Source organism: Podarcis tiliguerta (assembly GCF_965153285.1).
Source record: "Podarcis tiliguerta genome assembly, chromosome: 6".
NCBI lineage: Eukaryota > Metazoa > Chordata > Lepidosauria > Squamata > Lacertidae > Podarcis > Podarcis tiliguerta.
Window position 1 is genome coordinate 72535007 of NC_139539.1, and position 24553 is coordinate 72559559.

Genomic DNA, 24553 nt, shown 5'->3' on the forward strand with positions numbered 1-24553 from the left:
CATTTTGGCATCCTTGATGCCACTGAGGGTAGTGGGAGTTCATAGATGCCAAAGGCATATGGTTCATTATTTGTGTTTGGTGAAACTCTCTTTAATGTGCTGCGGCCAGTACTTTTAAAGCACTGTGTTCTGAACCTCAGGTCAAAAGGAGGGCTCATGGGAGTGGTTGGGTTCAAGATGTCGAAAACAGCAGAGTGATCAGTTCTAATGCTTTATTAAAGAAGGTGTAGACCAGGATTTCCCAAACTTGGGTCTCCAGCTGTTTTGTGAATTCCCAACATCCCTGACCACTGGTCCTGTTAGCTAGGGATGGTGGAGTTGTAGTTCCAAAGCAGCTGGAGACCCAAGGTTGGGAAACACTGGTGTAGACTTACAACAAAGCAGCCTGCCAGGTCTCCTAGCCTTGGCAGGCACAGGGCAGACACCACAGCAAAGAGATGGCTTGTCTGCACCCAAGGAAACATATGCACATTCTTTATACACAAGGCAGCATGCGTCACTCTAGCCAGGACTTCCCATCACTCCACCTGACCAGATGAGGGCATAGGTGGCAAATACCCAAATCTTTGAGAGAGTTCCCCTTTCTGGGCTCAGTGGACAGCACCTGCAGACCACAGATACTATAAGGATAACATCAAAACAAGCCAATGAGCTTATATCAAAGTAATAATAATAATAATAATAATAATAATAATAATAATAATAATAATAATATTTATACCCCACCCATCTGGCTGGGTTTCCCCAGCCACTCTGGGTGGCTTGCAGCAAAATATTAAAATACAACAATTCATCAAATATTAAAAGCTTCCCTAAAGAGGGCTAAAAGTCAGATAGTTTTTATTTCCTTGACATCTGATGGGAAGGCGTTCCACAGGGCAGGTGCCACTATTGAGAAGGTCCTCTGCCTGGTTCTCTGTAGCTTCGCTTCTCACAGTGAGGGAACCGCCAGAAGGCCCTTGGTGCTGGACCTCAGTGTCCAGGCAGATTTATGGTTGTGGAGACGCTCCTTCAGATATACTGGTCTGAGGCCGTTTAGGTGAATATATAGTGAATATAAGCATTTATGAGCTCCATGCTACAACAACTACCAATTAATTGTGGAGTTATCTTGACTACCAAGATGGTGTTTGCATCCAGAACAGACACCTTTGCTTCAACAAAAACTGCCCTTCAACTTATACATGTATTGTATTGTATTGTATTGTATTGTATTGTATTGTATTGGCCCATGGTTGGAAAAATTAATAATGAACAGCTCAGAGAAGAAAATATTTTTGATCCCGGCAGGGCTTAATCTAATTTAAGAGATGAAGCAGCATTTCTTCCCAGTACTGAATGCTGCCTTTAGATGTCAGTAACTTGCTTACAGCTGCCTAGAAATTAATAGAAAATCACCTTTTGATTATTATTTTATCGGATTGTTTATATACAAAGTGTTTTACAGTTCTTCATGATAACCATCATTGTTAGTCCAACTGACCATCAGGGTGACTTACCAATGGACTTGTAGAATTGTATCCCAAGGTTTCAAGTAGAAACCAGGCACTCAGATCACTGAATTTCTGTGGCTCTTCCCAGTACCATCATCACTGCAGCCAGTATCATAATTAACAGAGGCTATAACCAGCCATATTGTTGGTAAATTAAGTAGGCATCGGTTTGCCAACACTTCCCTCTGAATTGTTTATGGGAGAAAATCATGTTTATCTGGAGCTCTCTATTAGAGTTCTCTAATTAGTCTATTAATCTCCATTAGCCTCTAATTGAGATTCTTCCTTATTTCTGGGTTTTTTATGTCCCCAATATATATTTTTTCATTTCATGTTACATGACTCTTTTAGACAGGATAGTAACAGTGACAAGTTTCATATGGTGCCCATCTGTCTAATTATGTAGGACAAGGAAGGTGTAAGTGCCCTGAATTTATCTTTCAGTTCTTCTGAAAGTGGTTCATGCCATCATTTTGGACACAATGGTGAAAAAGCTTGTGGGAGCTTTCATGGCTATTGAAATCAGCATAACCACTAAGTAAATTGTTTAATTGGTAATTATTCACATTTGCCCATTTAATTAAAGTTTTGGTGCATTTATGAGCTCTGAAATAATTTGAAAGTGAACTGCAAAATGCATCAACTACAATCAAATGCAGAATTAGGGATGTTGGATTGTGGCTGTTCCCTTTAATACATTTGTTGTGTTACTGTGTTAGTCTCTAATAGCGTGGAAGTCCACAATGCATATCTCACTGTAGTTGTAACAGTCCATATAAAATGTACATAATGGCTTTAAATCCAATGAATAATGCATCTTGGCATAAATTTAATCACAATAATAATCCAGTAACAGAGGAAAACAATCAACATTTGAATTTACATAATGGAAGTATTCTAATGAAGATGCCACACAAGTATATTAGTATGTGAAAATTTGTCTTTTAACCATTATATAATTAATTGTGTTTTAGAGGAAAGCACAGAGGGGAAAAAACAAATAGCCACCTGTTGAATTGGTTGCAATTTGATTTCCATGAAGAACATTTAGTTAATAAATTAAAATGGATAGTGATTTGCATATACTGATTTGGCAGTTGTAAATAAATACCTTTTTAGATTTCAGCCTCAGTGTAAAAGACATCTGGTTTGATATTTCAACTTCCATCATGTGCTAAAAGGCTTTAGAATTTTGACAAATAAATTAAGCTATACTTTCATGCATTATTCCCTTTAAAATGACAGTGTGTAGCTTTCTGGTTACCAGCTAGATTGACTAGAATGCTAATGTGAGGCAGTCCGCAGGAAGGGTGAGATAAGACTTCTTCACTCTCCCTTAGCTACTTGGCTGCCACTGTTGTGCTCATAGAGCAGCAACATTGGGGATAAAAAAATCAATAAAGCAATGGGGAACTTGTGGCCCTCCAGATATTGCTGGACTCCAACTCCCATCAGCCCCAGCCAACATTGCCAATGGTCAAGGATGATGGGAGTTGGAGTGCAGCAACATCTGACCAGCAGCGTGCCCATTCCTGTTATAGACAGTAGCGGGTGATGCTGTGGTCTAAACCACGGAGCCTCTTGGACTTGCAGATCAGAAGGTCGGTGGTTTGAATCCCCATGATGGAATGAGCTCCCGTTGCTCTGTCCCATCTCCTGCCAACCTAGCAGTTCGAAAGCATGCCAGTGCAAGTAGATAAATAGGTACCGCTGTGGCAGGAAGGTAAATGGTGTTTCCGTGCTCTCTGGTTTTCGTAACTGTGTCCCATTGCACCAGAAGCAGTTTAGTCATGCTGGCCACATGTCCCGGAAAGCTGTCTGTGGACAAACGCCAGCTCCCTCGGTCTGAAAAGCAAGATGAGTGCTGCAATCCCACCTTTGACTGGACTTAACTTTTACCTTATAAGACTGTGGATTCCAAAGCCTAGACCTATTTATTTACTTGTTTAAAATTGGATTTTCCCAGTAATCTTTAATGAAAAGCTGCTTAAATAATGTCTGCTGCCAGTTTGCTCTCTGATGTCTGATGGGCAAGATGACCACATGACATGTTTAAGTGATGCATAGACACATGGATGATGCAACCTGTGTGTATATCTGGCACTTTCCTCTTTTCCTGTAGTTGTCCAGTTGCAAATACAGCTGCCACTGAAATCCACCAGTATCTGATTCTGCCATTCCAGCCATTTGGAATATTATTTCATACTTTTAGTCAGGCTTATTGAAATCCACAAAGGCACATTCTGTAATCTGTTCATCCAAAATGCTTCTGTTGAGGCTGTTCATTTTCCATGTGCAGCCTGCATCCTCACAATATCTGTCATCATAGTGACATTTTTAATATTTTCACGCCAAAGCACCTCTTCTCATCTTGCCCAGTCCTGTGAAATCACTTTTTTATTTTTTTGCAAGATGTCCCATTTATGTTATTTTTAAAAACACATTTACTCCTACACGTAGTCCGTGTTTCTTTTTCATTCAGACTCAAATTAACAGAGTCCTTGAGGCTGCATGAAACTGTCTGAGGCTACCTGGAGCCAAACAACTAATAAAGCAGCAAATAAAGTGAGCACATTTGCAACATGGCAGATTTCCAAATTACCTGCGGATTTTCTATGGAAATGCATTGCTTGGTGCTAGGAAGACAGAATTGGCAATAAACAAAGTTTGTGGAGGTGAAATGTTTTCCTAGCTCCCTCTGCCCTGCCGCCTTTTAATTTGTATGGAGCGATATAACGGTTCTTCATAATGAGGTAGCTAGTTGAAGTTAAAATATTTCCTCTATTCATTCCTCATGTCAGCAGCCCACTGATGCCCTCCTCTCTGACTGGTATTCCCCTGGTAGCAAGCTGGAACAAGCTGGTGGAAGGAAGAGCAGGAGAGCTCTGCCTTTGTCTCCTACACACCTTTTTGGTGTCTGGCAACCCGTAGGAAATTATAGTTCAGGGGTAATGTGCTCTGAGTGTCAGCTGCTAGGAGAAGGGCAGTTACCATCTTGCTTTGCTTGTGGGCTTCCATGGCTGTCCATTGTTAGATGCAGTGCAGTAAACCTGAAGATCCTCAGGTGGTTAAGATGGGCTCTTCTTATGTCCTTGAGAAGGTGCTGCAACCCACTTTTAAAACAGAAGGGATTCTCATTGTTACCACCACATTAAAGCCCCAGATTTCCAACAGTGAGCTCAAGGTTGGGTACATGTTTTGTCCTCATTTTACACTCACACTAATCCTGTGACATAGGTACGGCTGAGACAGTATGACTGGCCCATGAGGAACCTCTTGACTGAGTTAAGATTTGAACCTAGTTTTCCCCAGGTCTAGGTCCCATCTACAGTGGTACCTTGGGTTACAGATGCATCAGGTTACAGACGCTTCAGGTTACAGACTCTGCTAACCCAGAAATATTACCTCGGGTTAAGAATTTGCTTCAGGATGAGAACAGAAATCGTGCTGTGGCGGCGCAGTGGGAGGACCAATTAGCTAAAGTGGTACCTCAGGTTAAGAACAGTTTGAGGTTAAGAACAGACCTCCAGAACAAATTAAGTTCTTAACCGAGGTACCACTGTAACAGGTACCACTGTAAAAAAAGGTAAAAATGTAAAGGACTCCTGGACGGTTAAGTCCAGGCAAAGGCAACTGGACTTCCCTTCAGGCCAAGAGAGCCAGCATTTGTCCAGCCCAGACAGCTTTCTGAGTCATGTGGCTAGCATGACTAAACCACTTCTGGCACAACAGGACACCGTGACGGAAACCAGAGCGCACAGAAACGCTGTTTACCTTCCCGATGAAGTGGGAAGGTATTTATCTACTTGCACTGGTGTGCTTTCGAACTGCTAGGTGGCATGAGCTGGGACAGAGCAATGGAAGCTCACTCCATCGTGGGGATTTGAACCGCCAACCTTCTGATCGGCAAGCCCAAGAGGCTCAGTGGTTTAGACCACAGCACCATCTGTGTCCCTTTCCCATCTACACCGTACATGTAAAGCACATTGCTTCAGCCCCCACCCCATCCCTGGAATGCTAAGAACCACACTGTACCCATCAGAGAACTAAAATTCCCAGCGCCCTTAACAAACTATGTTCCTAGGACTCTTTGGGGGATGTACAGTAGGATTGAGTCTTACATGCGGTTGGTTCCAAGGGTTCTGCGTATATGCAAAAATGCTTATACTCAAATCCTTAGAACCAAACCGCCTGCAATCATCTTGAGGCTTCAGGTACTGGTGTGCTGCTTCCAAAAGTCCCAGGATGCTCCCGTGAGATCTCATGGGGTCGTTCGAGTTCCCGCAATATGTTGCAGGCGCTTCCCAGACCTGGCATGATTAGAGAGCCTTGGTTTCCAAGGCAAGATCTCACTTGGTGTTTGAGTTCCCACGAGATGTCATGCGAGCAATCCAGACTCGGTGTGGACAGACCCTCTGCATTTAACATACAGGATTTCAACTAGCTCATAGAATCATAGAATCATAGAATCATAGAGTTGGAAGAGACCACAAGGGCCATCGAGTCCAACCCCCTGCCAAGCAGGAAACACCATCAGAGCACTCCTGACATATGGTTGTCAAGCCTTTGCTTAAAGGCCTCCAAAGAAGGAGACTCGACCACACTCCTTGGCAGCAAATTCCACTGTCGAACAGCTCTTACTGTCAGGAAGTTCTTCCTAATGTTTAGGTGGAATCTTCTTTCTTGTAGTTTGGATCCATTGCTCCGTGTCCGCTTCTCTGGAGCAGCAGAAAACAACCTTTCTCCCTCCTCTATGCGACATCCTTTTATATATTTGAACATGGCTATCATATCACCCCTTAACCTCCTCTTCTCCAGGCTAAACATGCCCAGCTGACCTACAACTGCGTATAGTTAAGATCACACAAGTTAAATGTGTGTAAGATGTGATCATACTGTAATGTACTTAAGTGCTTGTAATGTAATGTGACTCTTCTTCAGTACTGTAACCACTGCACAACATGACCCCATTAATTCTGAGTAGATGCCTTGGGTTGCCATTTCAAGCAGCAGGCATGTGTTGTCAGGGGCTTTTCCCGGAGTATTGACCTTATTGAGGGCGCTGCAAGCTGTTCCTTGCCTGCCCTTGGACACATATTGAGGAAACAACAGGTACAGATAAATCATAGAATTATAAAATCATAAAAACTTTTTTTGCTGCATCAACCTTGCATGTATTAACCAGCTTATTTTGCTGAGGATCAGTGGTGGATTTTATAAGTATCTTTCAAGTAATAATGAAATATAGGAATTGTCTTGATGTGGATTCTGTGGAATGAGAAGAAAATTGGGAAGGAAATTACATTATCTTGTGGGGGTCCCCCCAATGTAATTGATTTAGGAACAGAGGGTGCCATTACAGGAAGGTTTTGCAGCTACAACATTATTTCTATAGCGAGACCATTTTGCTACAGGGAGGACTTAAAATCTGCCTAAACTAATCACAACATTTCAGTCTTCAAAATAAGGTTGACATGACTGAAAATGGATTTAAAACTTGTATGTCTGAGTAACATGTGGCTACATTTTGTGTGGAATCGTTGGGGTAATGCTACACACATTGTTCAGATGAAATGCTGAAAGCTTTGTCTCTAAGCTTCCACATTCCTTCTAACATGCTGCTGCTGCTGTTTTCCTACTTGTGCAGAACTACTACGGAGCTGCCAGAATGATCTTTTCTGACAACCCGCTTGGGCTGACGTGCGGGATGGTGTGTCCAACTTCAGACCTCTGCGTGGGTGGATGCAATTTATATGCCACCGAGGAGGGACCAATTAATATTGGCGGACTGCAGCAATTTGCTACAGAGGTAAGTGAAGATGTGTAGAGTTCAGATTTTTGTGTGTGTGTGATTGTTTAATAATGAGTTTTGATTCCACATCTTGTTGGCAACCAGACTAAGTCAAATGTAGTAGTTCTCCGCCCACTTCTTTGTGTTGAATAAAAGAATGTACAAAGAGTTAGATGTAATCCATAAATACTTTTTGGTTATAAAGCAGGGTTGGGGAATATTTGTTTTGTGTGTGGGAGAACAGGCTCTCTCTGCCTTGTGCCATTGGTAGGTCAGGAGCAAAATTTTCTCTCTTTCTGCCACCTCCTTCCTTCCCTCTCCCCTTTGCCTAGCAGTGGAGGCTGGTCCGTTGCGGCAAATGAGGCAATGTTCCACCAGCCTCTCTCTGCCCTCAGCCAGTCCCCATCTGACTGTCCTCTTATTTATAACAAGTTCAGAGGGTGTCTTATGGGGGCAAGACAATAATTAACTGCCGCCTATTATTATTATTAAGGGACGTGGGTGGCGCTGTGGGTTAAACCACAGAGCCTAGGACTTGCTGATCAGAAGGTCGGCGGTTCGAATCCCCGCGACGGGGTGAGCTCCAGTTGCTTGGTCCCTGCTCCTGCCAACCTAGCACTTCGAAAGCACATCAAAGTGCAAGTAGATAAATAGGTACTGCTCCGGCGGGAAGGTAAATGGCATTTTTGTGCACTGCTCTGGTTCTCCAGAAGTGGGTTAGTCATGCTGGCCACAGGACCCGGAAGCTGTACGCCAGCCCCCCCCCCCCAGCCAATAAAGCGAGATGAGCGCCGCAACCCCAGAGTTGGTCACGACTGGTCAGGGGTCCCTTTACCATTATTATTATTATTATTATTATTATTATTATTATTATTATTATTATTATTTTATTACTATTACACCCATCTGACAGGGTCACCCCAGCCACTCCGAGTGGCTCCCAATACAATGCAACATCAAACACTAAAAAACCTCCCTGAACAAGGCTGCCTTCATATTTCTTTTCAGAATCACATAACTGTTGGTCTGTTTGACATCTGATGGGAGGGCCAAAAAGGCCCTCTGCCTGGTAGCTTCACTTCTCACAATGAGGGAACCGCCAGAAGGCGCTCAGACCTGCATTTCAGTGTCCTGGCTGAACAATGTGGGTGGAGGTTTATGGGGCCGAAGCCATTTAGGGCTTTAAAGGTCAGCACCAACACTTTGACTTGTGCTCAGAAACGTCCTGGGAGCCAATGTAAGTCTTTCAGGACCGGGGTTATGTGGTCCCAGTGGCCACTCCCAGTCACCAGTCTAGCTGCCGCATTCTGGATTAGTTGTAGTTTCCAAGTCACCCTCAAAGGTCGCCTTTCATTGGCTCCAGATCTGCCTGTCATTGGGCTCCTCACATGCTCTACCACTAGGCTGTGGCCCTTCTCTTACCAGAGAACTGATTGCTTACAGAAAGTTCCCTCCCAATCTACCTTCCATCTCTCCATCCATGTCAGCTACACTCCACCCAGCCCATGTTTTGCCCTTCTGTGGTCTCATTCTGTCCTCCATGCTCCCTCAACCTGCATGGGGGCCAAACGCAGTGTGTGGTCCTTGGGATACGGGTTGCCACCCATGAAGCACAGCTGTATGATATAGGACAATCGCTGCACAGACATGGTGCCAAATAGGAATTTATTATTTATTGTTTTCATCCAGTCTTCTAGCCCTATACATGTCCCCTGCCCCAGTGACTCACATTTAAAAAATAGTGTTGGAGCCATACTAAGCAAGCTGAACTTAGCTCCCATCACATTATTGCACCTACTAGAGACCCAGTTATCAGCCAGATGGTCTTTCTTTGGGCAACTTGAAGTGCAGGATGACAGCAGCTATACAAACTACACAAGCTTTATCCACCGGGCCATTGGAACACTTGCTCAGCCTCACACTAGTTTTGGATGTTCCCCCTTCCCTGCCATCTTGTCAGGCTAATTTGGAAAGTTGCTTGCTTGCTATGAATTGGGATACCTCTGAAGATACCGTATGATGATTCCTGAGATATTGGGAGCATGTTTTCTGTCTGTGCTTGCATACAGTTGCGTGCCATTTTGAATCAATATGGTGGATGGAGCCTTTCAAAACTGCACTGGTCTTTTTGGTTTCTTGGGATTTTTGAGCAACACCAGGTATGAGGTTGCCAGCAGATTAGAAACTTGTTTTGAACAGCTTTATGTGATTTCATTGCTGTAAGACACCCTGCCCTCCCCGCTTGTCGAACAACGGCAGGGTGTCAGTGTGAAATAATAAATAAATAATCCCTAAAGATTGGTCTGTTCACCTTGACTTACTGAGCAGCTCCATTGCCACTTGGCAAATCATCCTTTATATTCAGCCATGGTCTAAGGTTTGAATTGCAGTGTAGCCCTGTTCTGATCCCACGTGAAGTGTGTGAGAGTGGGCGCAAGTGTAGTAGCTCTGCCCACCTACCCCTCCAGTAAGAGGTGAATTTAGGGGAGCATGACTGGTTCAGTCACACTGGGCGTAGAGTCTCAGGGGTGTCACGGGGGGGGGCACTGCAACTATGATGTAGAATGGAAGGTGAGAAGCAGGGGGCGCCAAATTTTCATGTTGCAGAGGACGCTGCTGAAATTTGAGACCTCAAAGTCCGCCACTGCTCCAGTTACAAAAATGGTGCACCTTAAAATAGAGATATATATTAAAAAATTGGCTAAGATTTTGGCAGCTAATCATTTGAACTTTGCTCTGTAGCTATTCATACCTGAAGTACACTCTAAAAATGAATGTAACATGCTCTTCTTAAAAATACTTAATGGAAAAAGATTTGAATCAGGGTTCCTTTTGCCCCAGATGGTAGAATAAACTGGGCCGAACCCATTACGAGTTCATTCACCTCAGTTCTTCCGCTTTAGATAATGCATTTTTCTTCTTCCTGCATGGTGTTCTATGGGCAGGCGTTCCTTTGAATAAATAGCCCATTGCTACACTCTACCTGTAGCTCACCTGCAACTCTTCCTACAAGGAAAGCTGGCAAATGAGATATTTAGTTTCCTGTTGGAGCAGTCATATTTTTTGACCACCTCTTTGTGACAGGCAACTGGCTTTAGACTTCCCAAGGAGAGGCCAGGAGGACTATTGAAAGAATGTGCTTGCAAGTTTTGTTGAGCACAGTGAATGTCTGATCCTTTACTAATAGTGAATCTTTTTGGCTTGCCACAGAAAGAGAACCATTCCAGTTTGCTTTTTCTTCTTTAAAAATACGCACATTTGCGGCTCGCGTAAAAGAAATAGATTAAACTCTTGTCAAATGTGTGAGTGATATAATACTGAATTATTACTGTTTTTAAAACCAAATGCGAGCAATATCTGTTAAACCTTGATTTGTGTCTCCTTTTAGCCTTAATGCTTTGATTAATAGGGAAGAATTATGCCTTGATAGATTTTGCTAAATATCCACCATTCTTCTTCAAAAATCTTTAGAAATCTATTAAAAATGCTGTGCGCTGGCACAATGATTGATATTAAAACTGGCATAGGATGAATAGCTCTGAATGGTTTTCATCACAGCATTTTAAGTTTATTTAAAGTGATCTATTGGTATCAAGGGTTCTAATACAGTTGAGCAATGTGGTAGTTCTGCATAATTTAAAATTTATTGAAATATGTACGCACACAAATATATACTTAGAATATATACACTCATTTTATACCCAGATCATGCTCATAAATGTTGCAAACTTTAGGCTTCCCCCCCTCAAGTTTGGCAGTGGTTTTTAATGACTATTTCATATATTATAGAAATGATAAGGAACAATAATCTGTCATATTCATAATGCATTTTTGGGGTAATATTCCACTTGCATTCCAAGCATGCAAGATTGAATAATTTCTTGTTATCTTCAGCAGACGAAATCTATCAAAATTAACATGTTCTGCTTCTACTGTAGCCATAAACTGCACTGACAAATGCATGTCAGAAGAAGAGGCTGAGCAGCAGCAAAAGGACAGGCAGAAATCAAGAGGTGGACCTCCAAGTGTTGTGAGCTAACTTTTCAGAAAGAAGCTTAAGTATCAGAGCCCCCAAATATTTTGAATACAATTACTCTTCTTTTTCAGGGGCAACTGAAACTTATTCCACAAGCTTCTAAAGAAAAGAGAATAGTTCATGTAGAAACATTTCTGGGCTATCTAGTCAAGCACATTTTCCCAGAGACGATGACTCTGATGGACATCTGAACAAAGCAGGAATACCTTTAATTCCACTAGGGGGAAAGGTCTGTCATGAATGCCAGTGTGATGTAGTGGTTAGATTGTTGGGCTGAGACCTGGGAGACCAGGGTTTAAATTCCTACTCAGCCATGAAGCTCACAGGGTGGCCTTGGTCCAGTCACAGCCTCTCAGCCTAACCTACCTCACAGGGTTGGTGTGGGGATTAAATGAAGAAGGGGAGAATCATGAGCTTAGAGAAGAAGGTGGGATGAAAATAAAACATAAATGAAATGAACTCCATCCCAGATCTCCTTGAGAGAGAATAATGTGAAACATTTTGAGCAGCAGCGATGGCTTTCAATCTGCATCCCTAGGGCTCCATGGAAAGATATACAGTGGTACCTTGGGTTAAGTACTTAATTCGTTCTGGAGGTCCGTCCTTAACCTGAAACTGTTCTTAACCTGAAGCACCACTTTAGCTAATGGGGCCTCCCGCTGCTGCTGCTGCGTCACCGCTGTGTGATTTCTGTTCTCATCCTGAAGCAAAGTTCTTAACCTGAGGTACTATTTCTGGGTTAGCGGAGTCAGTAACCTGAAGCGTATGTAACCCGAGGTACCACAGTATGAGGTTTCTCACTGAGATCGTGATGTGAAGAGGCCACCCTGATTGACGATTTGGGCACCAACACGAGAGGCGCTGTGGTCTAAACCGCAGAGTCTAGGGCTTGCTGATCGGAAGGTTGGCGGTTCGAATCCCCACGACGGGGTGAGCTCCCGTTGCTCACTCCCTGCTTCTGCCAACCTAGCAGTTCGAAAGCACGTCAAAGTGCAAGTAGATAAATAGGTACTGCTCCGGTGGGAAGGTAAACAGTGTTTCCGTGCACTGCTCTGGTTTGCCAGAAGTGGCTTAGTCGTGCTGGCCACATGACCCAGAGGCTGTACACCAGCTCCCTCGGCCAGTAAAGCGAGATGATCACCACAACCCCAGAGTTGTCCGTGACTGGACCCTAACAGTCAGGGGTCCCTTTACCTGTCATTCACTGCAGTGGGTATGTGTAGAGAAGTGTTGAATGTGTCCTGGTCCGTGCAGGGTGACATTGAGTCCCAACAAGGTCTTTACAGGCAAGGGTTCCTTGGTGGACTTGAAGAAAGGCTTCTATGGATGTGTTAAGTTTGGAAACCACTGGGTTGTAATATTTGCTTCCAAGAAGCTATTCTGCAGTGTGCTCTTCCTTTTTTTGCTTCTTAGCAAAGGTATGGGAGCAATGACAGGGAGGGCATATTGTCTCCTGCTCTCAGTAGTTCAAAGTGCCTATTGTGCTTCTGCCTCAAATATTTGTGCAGCCTCCCATATGCATTCGGGTAGGATACCTGCCTAAGTGCTTAAACTGTTCTGTTATAAAGCAATTAAGCTGGGTTAATCCCTTTGTCTTCCATGTGGCACTTTAAATGGTTTGTGGTCCTTGCCTTTTTGTGCATTGCAAGATTTACAGCCCAATTGAAAACACACTGTGCCAGCAGATTAAGTGCATAGGGTGGGAGACTTATTGACTGGCTGTGCCAGTAACGCAGCACAAAACAAGACATCACGCTGGCTTTGCAGGTAGATAAGTGCAAATGGTCAGCATCAAGGTGCCACAAAGGCAAATTGTTTTTGCCGATTAGCATCTTGTATTTCTGGCATTTGCCTGGCGTTGTTTAAATTGTCCCATGAGTCTTAAAAGGGCATGCAAGATCCTTGAACCTCACCTGGTAGTATATGGATAGCCTGTGCAGATGTTTTAGCATTCTGTTGTCTATCTGCTGCCCTAGCTGGCTCTTTCCGACAAGGCCCAAGCCCAATTCCACCTGGAGTGCATTGCTGTGTAAATGGTAGGAATCGTGTTCCTTTCTATAATGCTGCACTTTCCCAATAGGCCTTCCTAATCTGGTGACCTTCAGATGTTGAAGACCTCAACTCCCATCATCTCTGACTATTAACCATGATAGCTGGGACTGATGAGAACTATACTCTGAAACATTCATTCTCAATGAAACTGACAGACTATGCGGAATTGGACAAACTGACTGGGAAAATTAGATATATCAGAGACCAAAAGTTCATTGAAGACTGGGGAAAGTTTGTAGATTATCTGAAAAATGTGTGTGATGTGAAAACAACGCTAGTGGGATTTCAGGAAGCACTGTAAAAACAAAGAAGTATATTGTTAATATGAAATAAAAGGAGAAGGGAAGTTTAATGGCAATACGAATGAAGGGAATGCGTATTAAGGATATAAATATGGATGATTGTCAGAGACGCTGAAGGAAGTTCAAAAAGAGATTATTTGTTAAAAATGTATAATTGTATGGAAAACTAATAAAAATTTATTGGCAAAAAAAAGAGAGAACTATACTCTGAAACATCGGGGGGGGGGGCACCGCTTTGGAGAATACAGATTTAGAAGGTAGTGAAAATGTATACTGTGGTGCCTCAGGTTAAGTACTTAATTCGTTCTGGAGGTCTGTTTTTAACCTGAAACTGTTCTTAACCTGAAGCACCACATTAGCGAATGGGGTCTCCTGCTGCCACCGTGCCGCCGGAGCACGATTTCTGTTCTCATCCTGAAGCAAAGTTCTTAACCTGAAGCACTATTTCTGAGTTCAGTCTCACTCAGTTTTATTGCACATAGCCAAAGGCTGCTGCAATGTACACAGAATTATTTGACAATTAAAAGAAAATATACTGAATTGATAAAAAAGACTTAAAACATTTATATTATTAAAACATTACGTACTCTAAACAAAGCTATAAAAATACCCCAATGTACAAATAAAAACATTAAACAATAAAATTCATAAGCTAAAATCATCACATGGTCACTAATGTTAAAAACAATATCAATTAATACAGTGTGCAATTTATACTCAGAGTGTGGTGACAAAAATAGAGCATAGCCTGAGGTAGATAGATAGGATCAAGTAAATTCATCACCTTTACAGTTAATGGCTACCTTGGCTATATAATTTGCTCTAGTTTTCCTAGCAGCAGTTGCAAAAAGTGCTACCCGCCAGGTCACATACTTATCTGTGTCTGCAAGGAGATATAAAATCATGTCAAGGGGGTTCTGGCCAGGGGACCCTGTCATTAGAGGTACCAAAAATCTTTTCCTTGCATCATTATACAACGGACAGTGCAAGATATAATGCATAAATTCTGAGTTAGCAGAGTCTGCAACCTGAAGTGTATGTAACCCAAGGTACCACTGGATCTGTTTATAGGGTCTGTACTATTAAAATCATTTATAAATAATTATGAAAGAGCACCCCACACTTCTTCACAGTGTGGAACACTGACTGAGCATCATAGATGGTCAGCATAGGTCTTTTATTTTTAAACCCTATATTGTACTGTTACTGAGAGCCATATGCACGAGAAGGCAAAATTAAAAGCAAAGCACTCAACCTTGAATTTTTAGAATTTCTTGCATGGCTGCATGATTTCTCAACCACTACATTGCAGTCATGCTCAACTTTTCTTCATTTAAAATTACAATTGACTAGACTCTTGGTTTGGTCTACTTCTGTCAAATAAATGCTTCTGGTCCTGGGCTTTTGGGGCTGGGCGTGTGTGGAATCTAATAGCTGTGACATCTATGCAGTTCTGTTATAAGCTCTGTATTATTTATTCACCCGGACTGGAATTGTATGCACACTTGAGTAGAAGTGCATTCTAAATAAGTAGAATTCACTTCCATGTAACCTGTTTTAGGTTGTAAGTAAGTATCGCAGCTTGCCCCAGCTATCATTGCTTTTGACCGCCCCGCTCCACCCCAAATCTTCCATCATGCGATCCAACAGATAAAAGTGAGGCAACTGGCAAGTAAATCTCAAACTCTCTGCAGTTGTCAAGGATGCTTCCCAGCCAAAGGAATGCACACACGGATAGTTAATTCACAATCGCTTCTGCAGCTCTGGATACCTGCGCACACCAATCTAGTGTCTTGGCAGCTATACCCAGGTCTGTGCTCTATGGAGCAGTTGCAGCAACAGGTGATCATTCCCCTTCCACCAGTTTATGTATCTTCCCCTGACAGGTTGAGCACCTGGAACCAAAGACTGCGCCTGCGTGGCAACTTCCTCTGCTCCTCCCATTTCAATCCCCTCCTGGTTCCGGGGGACAGTGGTTCAGGAGAGGGTGGCATAGTATCGAGCCCTTCACTTGCCTGACCTGCCTCTTCTTCTTACCCATCTTGTGCTCCACCCTCCAGCTCTGAAGCTTCCCCAGCCTCTGACTCCTGTCTGGAACAGTCCCCCACAAATCAGTGACCCCCTCTCTCGAGTCAGACTCCAGCCCCCTTTCTCCCAGTGCACACTCATCAGTGTCCTGCCAGTCCCTGGCAGCAGTTGTCTGTGATTGGCAGTCATTGGAATACATTCCGTAAGGATAGTTTGCAACTTTAGTGTTCACCTTGCGATGAGCTTCCTTGATACTTAACACTGAGAATTGCCATTTTCCAAACCTGGTTTGGAAACAACAGCAAGTACCAACAGTAGAAGAATGGTGACAGAACGTAATGGAATATGCAGAAATAGCTAGATGAACGGAGGAAATTCGACAACAGGGCGACGAAACATTTCAAAAAGAATGGGGAAAATTTATGTCATACATAGGAAGGATAAGGTGAAATAGTGAAACCAGTAGAACTGAAATAAACCTCATAAGGTGAAATACAAAGAAAATTTCTGGATAAAGAAAATAACAAAAAGTAAAATGTACAATGTGATAAATGTAACCAATGGTAGTTGTAAATGAATATAGACAGACAATAAGAATTGTATATACAGGAGGATTTATTTGACTATAGACACTCTATTGACAAATACGAAAGAAGAACAACAATATGCAAAATGGATGAAGACAATGCGAAAAAGTTAGATGCGATATAAAAGGCCAGAAGAGGGAAGGAGTGAAGTCGGCTCTGGGGAGCAGGTGTAAATGTGAAATGTAATATAATATGTATATATGGAGTGTGCTAATGAAAAACAATAAAGAATATTATGAGAATTGCCATTTTCACATGTGATGACAAACTCTACGAATGGACATTTTTCAAACAAGTTAACTGTTGGGGCTTGAGGAGAGGGGTGCTGTCTTCTGTACTCATTAACTACTTTAATGCATTTCCTTTTCAGGTATTCAGAGCAATGAATATTCCTCAGAGTAGAAGTCCATCCTTGCCACCACCAGAAGAAATGCCGGAAGCCTACCATGCCAAGATAGCTCTTCTTGGAGCAGGGCCTGCAAGCATTAGCTGTGCCACCTTTCTGGCTCGATTGGGCTACTCAAATATCACCATATTTGAAAAGGAAGGCTATGTTGGTGGCTTAAGGTAGATTTAAATTAAATTTGGAATTAAATTAATTATATAAAGTATAATTAAATTTGGGAATAAAGCATTCTGAACACCATGTTTTCCTCATACAACTACAACAATTTGAAGTTTAGGGGTGGGGGTCATGGTTTTCTGCAAAATAGACATTCTAAGTATCAAATGCTCTCACCCCCTAAAAAGCCCCACTTCATCTTTTGATTGTAAACAATATACTTTTATTCAGTACGTTGAAGAACTGAAGCTAAATACGGATAGCATTTGGGGAGGGAATTTGATGTTCAGTCTTTCACTTCTAACTTTTTTAGCCTTTGCTGAGTAGCAACACTGAAGACAGAATCAGACCATTCATTTTAATAAATTAATTCCATGTGTGTTCTTACACAATCATATAGCTATAGATTTCTATCATACAGTTGTACCTTCGATCCTGAACGTGTTGGTACTCAGACGTTTTGGCTCCTGAACACCACAAATCTGGGAGTGTTCTGGTTTGTGAAAGTTCTTTGGAACACGAACATCTGATGAGGCTTCTGCAGCTTCTGATTGGCTGCAGGAGCTTCCTGAAGCCAATTGGAAGCCACGCTTTGGTTTCTGAACATTTTGGAAGTCAAACGGACTTCCGGAACAGATTCGGTTTGACTTCCAAGGTACAACTGTATAGCTATAGATTTCTAGGCTATTTACGAAGTTAAAAGCCTCAAGGAAAGGAACAGCATGAACATAAAGCTTAAAAGCATAAAAGTGGCCAATAAATTATTAGGAAGGGCCATAGAATGTTGGGTAGTTACACAGCAGAGACCCTCTTACACTTCTTAGCAATTTCCTCAATAGTTTGATGCCACATATTCAAGGTAGTAGGCTTAAGCAATCTACAGTACATTTTATCGTAATGCTGCCTGTGAGGGGATAAAACTTTCAGCCATTTTGTGTTTGATTTTTGGTTGAAAGACTTGGATTGTTAAACGGTTGCATGCTTGCTTGCTTGCTTTAAAGGCTCCCTTGCACAGGAGGGTCAAAAGTTTACAGGGAGGTTAAAAGTGTAAGAGAGTGCTTTGTACAATGGGCTTGTCGTTCACAGGCAGATCCAAGGTTCATACTAAGAGGCTAGCAGTTAAGGAGAATCAGAAGTTTTAAAAGGAGAATAGTCACCTTGTTGATTGGCGAAAGGTTTTGGAGGGGAAGTGAAAATTCAGTATATAAATCAAGCTAGAAACGAGCATTTGTGGAGTCAGCAAGTTGAAGGGCTGGAGTTAAAAGAGACTACAAGAGAGGGAAAAGGACTAAAGCAAATTTGAAATACTACTAGAAAGTTCTAAATAGCGCTATTGGTTGCTGCAGAAAGAAGAAACCAGAAGAGAACTATGGAGGGGCACAGGAGCTGAACTGAGATATACAAGCTGACATGTATTGGCTTGGTTTAGAAGAGGGATACCTGGACACGGGTAGTGCTGTGGTCTAAAACACTGAGCCACCTGGACTTGCTGATCAGAAGGTCAGCAGTTCGAATCCCCACGACGGGGTGAGCTCCCATTGCTCTGTCCCAGCTCCTGCCAACCTAGCATTTTGAAAGCCCGCCAGTGCATGTAGATAAATAGGTACTGCTGCAGCGGGAAGGTAAACGGCATTTCCATGTGCTCCGGTTTCCGTCATGGTGTTCTGTTGCACCAGAAGTGGTTTAGTCATGCTGGCCACATGACCCGGAAAGCTGTCTGAGGACAAACGCCGGCTCCCTCGGCCTGGAACTGAGATGAGCACCACAACCCCATAGTCGCCTTTGACTGGACTTAACCGTCCAGGGATCCTTTACCTTTACCTTTTTTACCTGGGTATGTTCATCTCTGTTTTTGTTTTGGGGGCTTGTGAATAACTGCTGGTGAAGGAAAGGAAATATTCTATTAACACAGATACCTGCAGATCACACTTTCTGAACACAATGTGATCCCAGGAAATCATTTGTTAGGTGATTGTTCCCATAAGGAGCCAATGTTTCCCATTATTTCCTATGGGAACATTTCTAATCCATGATCACTCTCCCCACTCCCACCATGGTTTTTCTAAAATGACTGCGGCCAACAAGCAAATGAGAAACAAAAGGAAAACTTATATGTTCGATCTCTCCTGATCTTTTGATTTGGCTGATCTTTCTCTCGCCCACCCGCATTTTCTCTGTGGTTTCTTCTGGAAATTGGCTGCCATTGACCAGCAAAGCACAAACAAGGAAGTGTTTAGATATGTGTATCAGCTGTGTGTTTAGTGAGGTTTCTGCATAATCCTCTATGTTTGGATAAGTGAAATTATGCCTAGTGAGCATTTGGAAAGTGGAACCTGCGTGTATTATGGAAACAGGAAAGAAGGTAAAGGGGAGGACAAGGAACTGTTTGCAATCTTGATCCCAGGTTGGGTGAAACTGATGTGCCAGTTACTTCTTAACAAATGAATTGGGGGGGGGGGGGAGAGAGAGAGACTAGATAACATTTCCAATCTATCCAGGAGCATTACGGTAAACTTCTGCCCTTACCCTTTGAATATTGCTGAGGTATTTATATTCAAAAATATACAACTGTTAGTGACCTGCATCAGACCCAATCTGAACCCGATCTCTGTGCCTGACTGGAGATTTGTGGTTACCCTTTTCTCCTTACATATTCAATTTTAGCAAGTCTTTGTATAATATTTTTGGTTTAAATGGTCATATTTTGCTTTTAGGTAAAAGATAAATATAAACTTCATTTGCCTATACAATATTTACTTCTTATTCTAAGTGGCTTTTTTTATATAGCATGCCATATAATTTTTCAGCATGCCTAATTTTTTTACATGGGTTCAAATATTTTTCTTGACTTTATACCACAGGTGCCAGCATGGGTATCTGCTGTCTGTTCATTAGATTAGCCATGCTTTCGCAAGTTTTAAGATGCACTTCCTACTTTGTGTTTAGCCGCTTTAAGTATGCCCTGTCTGTCTCTCTGTGCTTGTGTGTTTAAATGTTTAATATTCCAGGATGCCTTCTCTTTTGTAAAACAGCTGGGAAATGTTTCATCAGCTCTATTCTATTTGTTCTCTCTAGTACATCTGAAATCCCCCAGTTCCGGCTGCCATATGATGTAGTACATTTCGAAACTGAGCTTATGAAAGACCTCGGAGTGAAGGTAATGAAAAATATAAACTGCTTTGGTATAGCTCGCAGGAAAAAAAGGGAGCCGAGCTCTGCCAAAGATTAACAGCAAAATGTCATGCACATTAGTGAAGAACAATTAAAAGCTACACCAGGCAGAGGGAGGAAGATGCTTTCTCTTGCTCAGGGCATTTGTCTGTCTGCTGTCTGAATGCCACTAGTTTGGAAAAGGGCAATCAATAGTTCTCATCTGGCTTGCCTGCATGTGATTAATTGTCTGTAAGAAACAAATACCTAAATTGCTTTAGGGGTTCAGTGTAGCTATTGGAAGGATTTGATTTCTTTAATCACGTCGTGGTGTTGCTGTTTCCAGCCCCCTCTTCCTCCTTTTATGCAAGTTAAATATTAGTTAAAAAACATTAATCCGTGACACTTTCCATTTTCTTACAATGTGTACAGATATCATCTCGGGGGGAAGACCTGTCTCTTACAGTAACTAAGTGGAGCATTAATAATACATTTTTTGGGGGGGAAACCCTACATGATTGTTAAACTTCCTTGAAAAGACTCGCCTATTCGTGTTTTGTGGTATATATTTTTAAATTGATTATCATACTTAATGTTGTCCATGTACGTATGTGATCATTTGCACGGAGCTAATATCAAGATAATAAAACTATTAAGTATATGCTGGCACACTGTTAAGATGCAGTACTTCCAAAGCCTTTCATTTTCCCTGATATTATCGTGGCCCTTAATGAGTATGATGGAGAGATCTCTTTCAGTTCTTTGCATATCCACCGCACAGAACTCTTTCCTCGGCAAAATCAGAGTAATTGCGGTGCTCTCAGATGAAGAATGCAATATTGTCTTGAGCACTGGAAGTTATTTATGCATGTAATTCTTTTTCTAAGAATAATTTGGGTTTTTGAAAGTTACAGGACTAGGCTTAAAGAATACTAAATCCCACCACCCCAAATGTGTGTGTGTGTGTGTGTAATCCACATCATTGTATGATAAATTAGAATGATTTATGTTTTGTTCCCAGTGAATATAAAGTATCTGTTTGAGGAGGATTGCAACTGTGCTTTGGTTATCATTTCATACTTATGAGTTATACAACGTCTTTTAAATGAACAGAGGGGGGAAAGATGATTTTTAACATGTACTCAACCAAGAATTAAGGGTCTTGGATATATACCTTAAGCTTCCATATTAGCAAAGATCTTCCATTCACTTCAATGTTGCGGACGGCTCAACACATGGCAGTGTATGTATGTGCTTGTGGTGCTGCCCCCAGCTTGGATGGGAATAAAGCTTTTCTTTATTTTTAACCTGTTTCTTAAAATATTTTTTCACAAAAGCAAACCAGGTTGAAAGACACAGAGTCACTGGCAGGAGGAGATATCCTTCTGGTTGGAGGTCCAGGGTCTTCTTAGAATTTCTGTATGCAGTAGGTGTGCCAGTAAAATCATTACACATTCTCCCTCAAATACAAATATTTGCTAATCAAAACAACCCACACCTTTTCCTAAGAATATAACGAGAGCTCTGTGTGATCAGGCTAAAGGCCTGTCATTTAGTCCAGCCTCTTGTTTTCTCCAGTGCCCAAGTAGATACTCATAGATAGTCCACAAGCAGGACATAGGGGCACTATCCTCTCCTGCTGCCTCTGTCCCTAGAAGTGCCATATGGTCCTCATGAATAGTAGCTGTTAGCCATCTCCTCCACCATTTTGTCTAATCCACTTTTAAAGCCGTCAAAATTGGTGGCCATCTCGTGATGGCCGTGCATTCCATTCTTATTACAGATGCTTCCTTCTAAATCCTAAAGTCCACCTCGGTGCTGACTTAACTTTATGCCCTTTCTTACCATGTTCCAGTAAGCAACTTCAAACATTGCTTAAGAGAACCATGACAGTAATGGACATTAACAAGTGCAACAAGTTGCATGTAGTTTAGAAAGGCATGAGCAGAGGAGGAAGCAGTATAAGGGCACGGAGCGACTCAAAGTTCAGCAAGACCTCATGCTCTGATTACTGGCGGTCCTTTTATTTTTGAGACTGAGTGATAGCATGGTAAAAGACTACATTAAGAAAAGCACAATACTAAGGTTGGTACCAGGGCAGCTTTTGTGAGGATGTCATAAATGGGGCACGGCACTCTTGATGCTGCTTGCCTAACCTCAGATGCCAGTGGCACCTGAAGGAGGGCCTTCAAAGTTACCTCAGTACCTAGGCCAGTTTATACAGGAGCAAAGGTGTTCAGTGAAGGCTGAGGAGGAGAGCTGGGGCAGGCCACAATTTATTCCCTCCTGGGAGTGGGCCCAAGTGACTCTCAATACATTTCCGAGCACAATTCAAAGTGTTGGTGCTAACCTTTAAAGCCGTAAACGGCCTCGGCCCAGTATACCTGAAGGAATGTCTCCACTCCCATCGTTCAGCTGGGACACTGAGGTTCAGCTCCTATGGCCTTCTGGTGGTTCCATCACTGCAAGAAGTGAAGCTACAGGGAAGCAGACAGAGGGCCTTTTTGGTAGTGGCACCCACCCTGTGGAACGCCCTCCCATCAGATGTCAAGGAAATAAACAACTATCGGACTTTTAGAAGACATCTGAAGGCAGCCCTTGTTTAGGGAAGTTTATAATGTTTGATCTTTTATTTTGTTTTTAATATTCTATTGGGAGCCGCCCAGAGTGGCTGGGGAAACCCAGCAGATGGGCGTGGTATTAATAATAATAATAATAATAATAATAATAATAATAATAATGCCTATTGGCCAGTTGGGACCACCCCACAGGGAATGCCTGCCCAAAACCTGCTGACATTGGACAGTTGCCAGCAGCTGCATGATCTGGCCCTGCCAATCGTCAGATCGCTGGCATGGCCTGCAGCTTAGCCGGAACACTGCCCACCATAGAAAGTGAACAGGTAAGCACCAGCACTTTGAATTGCATTTAGAAGTGGGCATAAAGAACCAGCAAAAGTATTTAATCAGTTTCTGCTATATGTTCACAGTCTTGGCTCAGATATAAGTCTAGGGTCAACAACATTAAAAAAAAAAGTCCTTTGGCCTTTAGTGGAATTTTATATTTTCTTAAAATGATTGATTGAATGACCGGGACAAAGCTTCTGAATGTCTTGAGCTTAAAAGTGACTGATAAAGTGATGATGAGCTTCCTAATATTATCTTTCAGATAATTTGCGGCAGAGGGCTTTCAGCAGAAGGATTGACGCTCAGTGCCTTGAAGGAAGATGATTACAAAGCAATCTTTATTGGAATTGGTAGGGATTCATCATTCTTCCTCTGTACTTGGTTTTACTGGAAGTATTGTATGTATGATTAATGCTGTAATAAACGGGCCATGTTCCTGTGTCTCAGCAAGAGACCTTTAAACACTAATCTCACGAAGTGGTACCGTTAGCATGTGAGGAGCTTTTGCCATCCTCTAACTAGTTTTAATGCAACCTTCTCTGGTACCGACCACTTTCCCCAATATATAATTATGCCTATTACCTACATGAAATATTTCTCTGGGGCTGTGGAAGCATGAAACGGTGTTGGCTTTGGCAATGGCTGCTGTGTTATATTAGGGACAGAGTTAATAAAACCTGAATCAATATGTTCTAGTACAATTATCACATTCCTAAGGAGCACTTTATTTAATAGATGTCACTAATTTAGTCAAGATCTCAATATGATCATTAAGTAACAAAATCCTTAGGGGACTTATTTATGCTAAATTAATGTCAGCAGATTGCAGGATCAACATTATCTTTAAAAAAAAACACACACACACACAGAGGGAACATACTGCTTTTTTTGGTAGCCCTTCCCTTAATGTTTACTACGGTGAGTGAGTCGATAGTAGTATACATAATTTAAAAACCACAATAATTGTAATTTTAAGGGCTGTACACTATTATTTTTGTGTGGTCTGTTCTGCCTGCCCATGTGCTTTTCTTTTTTTTTTTTTTTCTTTTTTTTTTATTTTTATAAATATTTATTAAGTTTTACATAAACAATAAAGAACAACATAAACAACACATAACACAGAAAAAATACACAAACATAAAACACAAAAACAACAGTAATAAACAATAAAAATAGAGAAAATTAAAAAAAAAATACCCTTTTTATCTTCATAATGACCTTGCATTTACTTGTTTCTGCGACTTCCCCCAACCTCCCTACTCTGTATTCCAAATCAAATGTTCTGTCTGCAAATTCTTTCCCTCTATCATAATTTAAATTTCTCATCATCTTAAATCCATATCCCATAATTATATTTCCTTCAGTCTAGATTTTAGATCTTTTTCTGTTCACCTTTCTTGCTAAAAACCAGTCACCTTCAGTCCGATATCTTCAAATGTTCGTTATCTTGCAGTATTTCTGTAAATAGTCTTTAAATTTCCTCCAATCTTCCCTCACCGTCTCTTCTCCCTGGTCTCTAATCCTGCCGGTCATTTCTGCTGATTCCATGTAGTCGATGACTTTCATCTGCCATTCTTCCAGAGTGGGTAATTCTTCTGTCTTCCAATACTGTGCAATAAGTATTCTTGCTGCTGCTGTAGCATACA

At 41.9% G+C, this 24553-nt stretch overlaps 1 protein-coding gene across 5 annotated transcripts in view; it reads left to right on the forward strand.

Moving 5' to 3' along the window:
- Positions 1–24553, forward strand: part of DPYD (dihydropyrimidine dehydrogenase) — a 498994-nt gene that overhangs the window by 147050 nt on the left and 327391 nt on the right. For 4 of the 5 annotated variants that reach the window (XR_014512316.1, XM_083444838.1, XM_083444836.1 and 1 more), the window contains exons 5-8: positions 7141–7302; positions 16660–16856; positions 19927–20008; positions 23170–23257. Coding sequence is in view for 4 of the 5 variants with exons in the window: in XM_083444838.1 (XP_083300964.1) it covers positions 7141–7302; positions 16660–16856; positions 19927–20008; positions 23170–23257 (529 nt within the window). In the remaining variant the exon portion in view is untranslated. The remainder of the gene's footprint in view (positions 1–7140; positions 7303–16659; positions 16857–19926; positions 20009–23169; positions 23258–24553) is intronic. The other variant, XM_083444837.1, reaches the window with a different exon arrangement.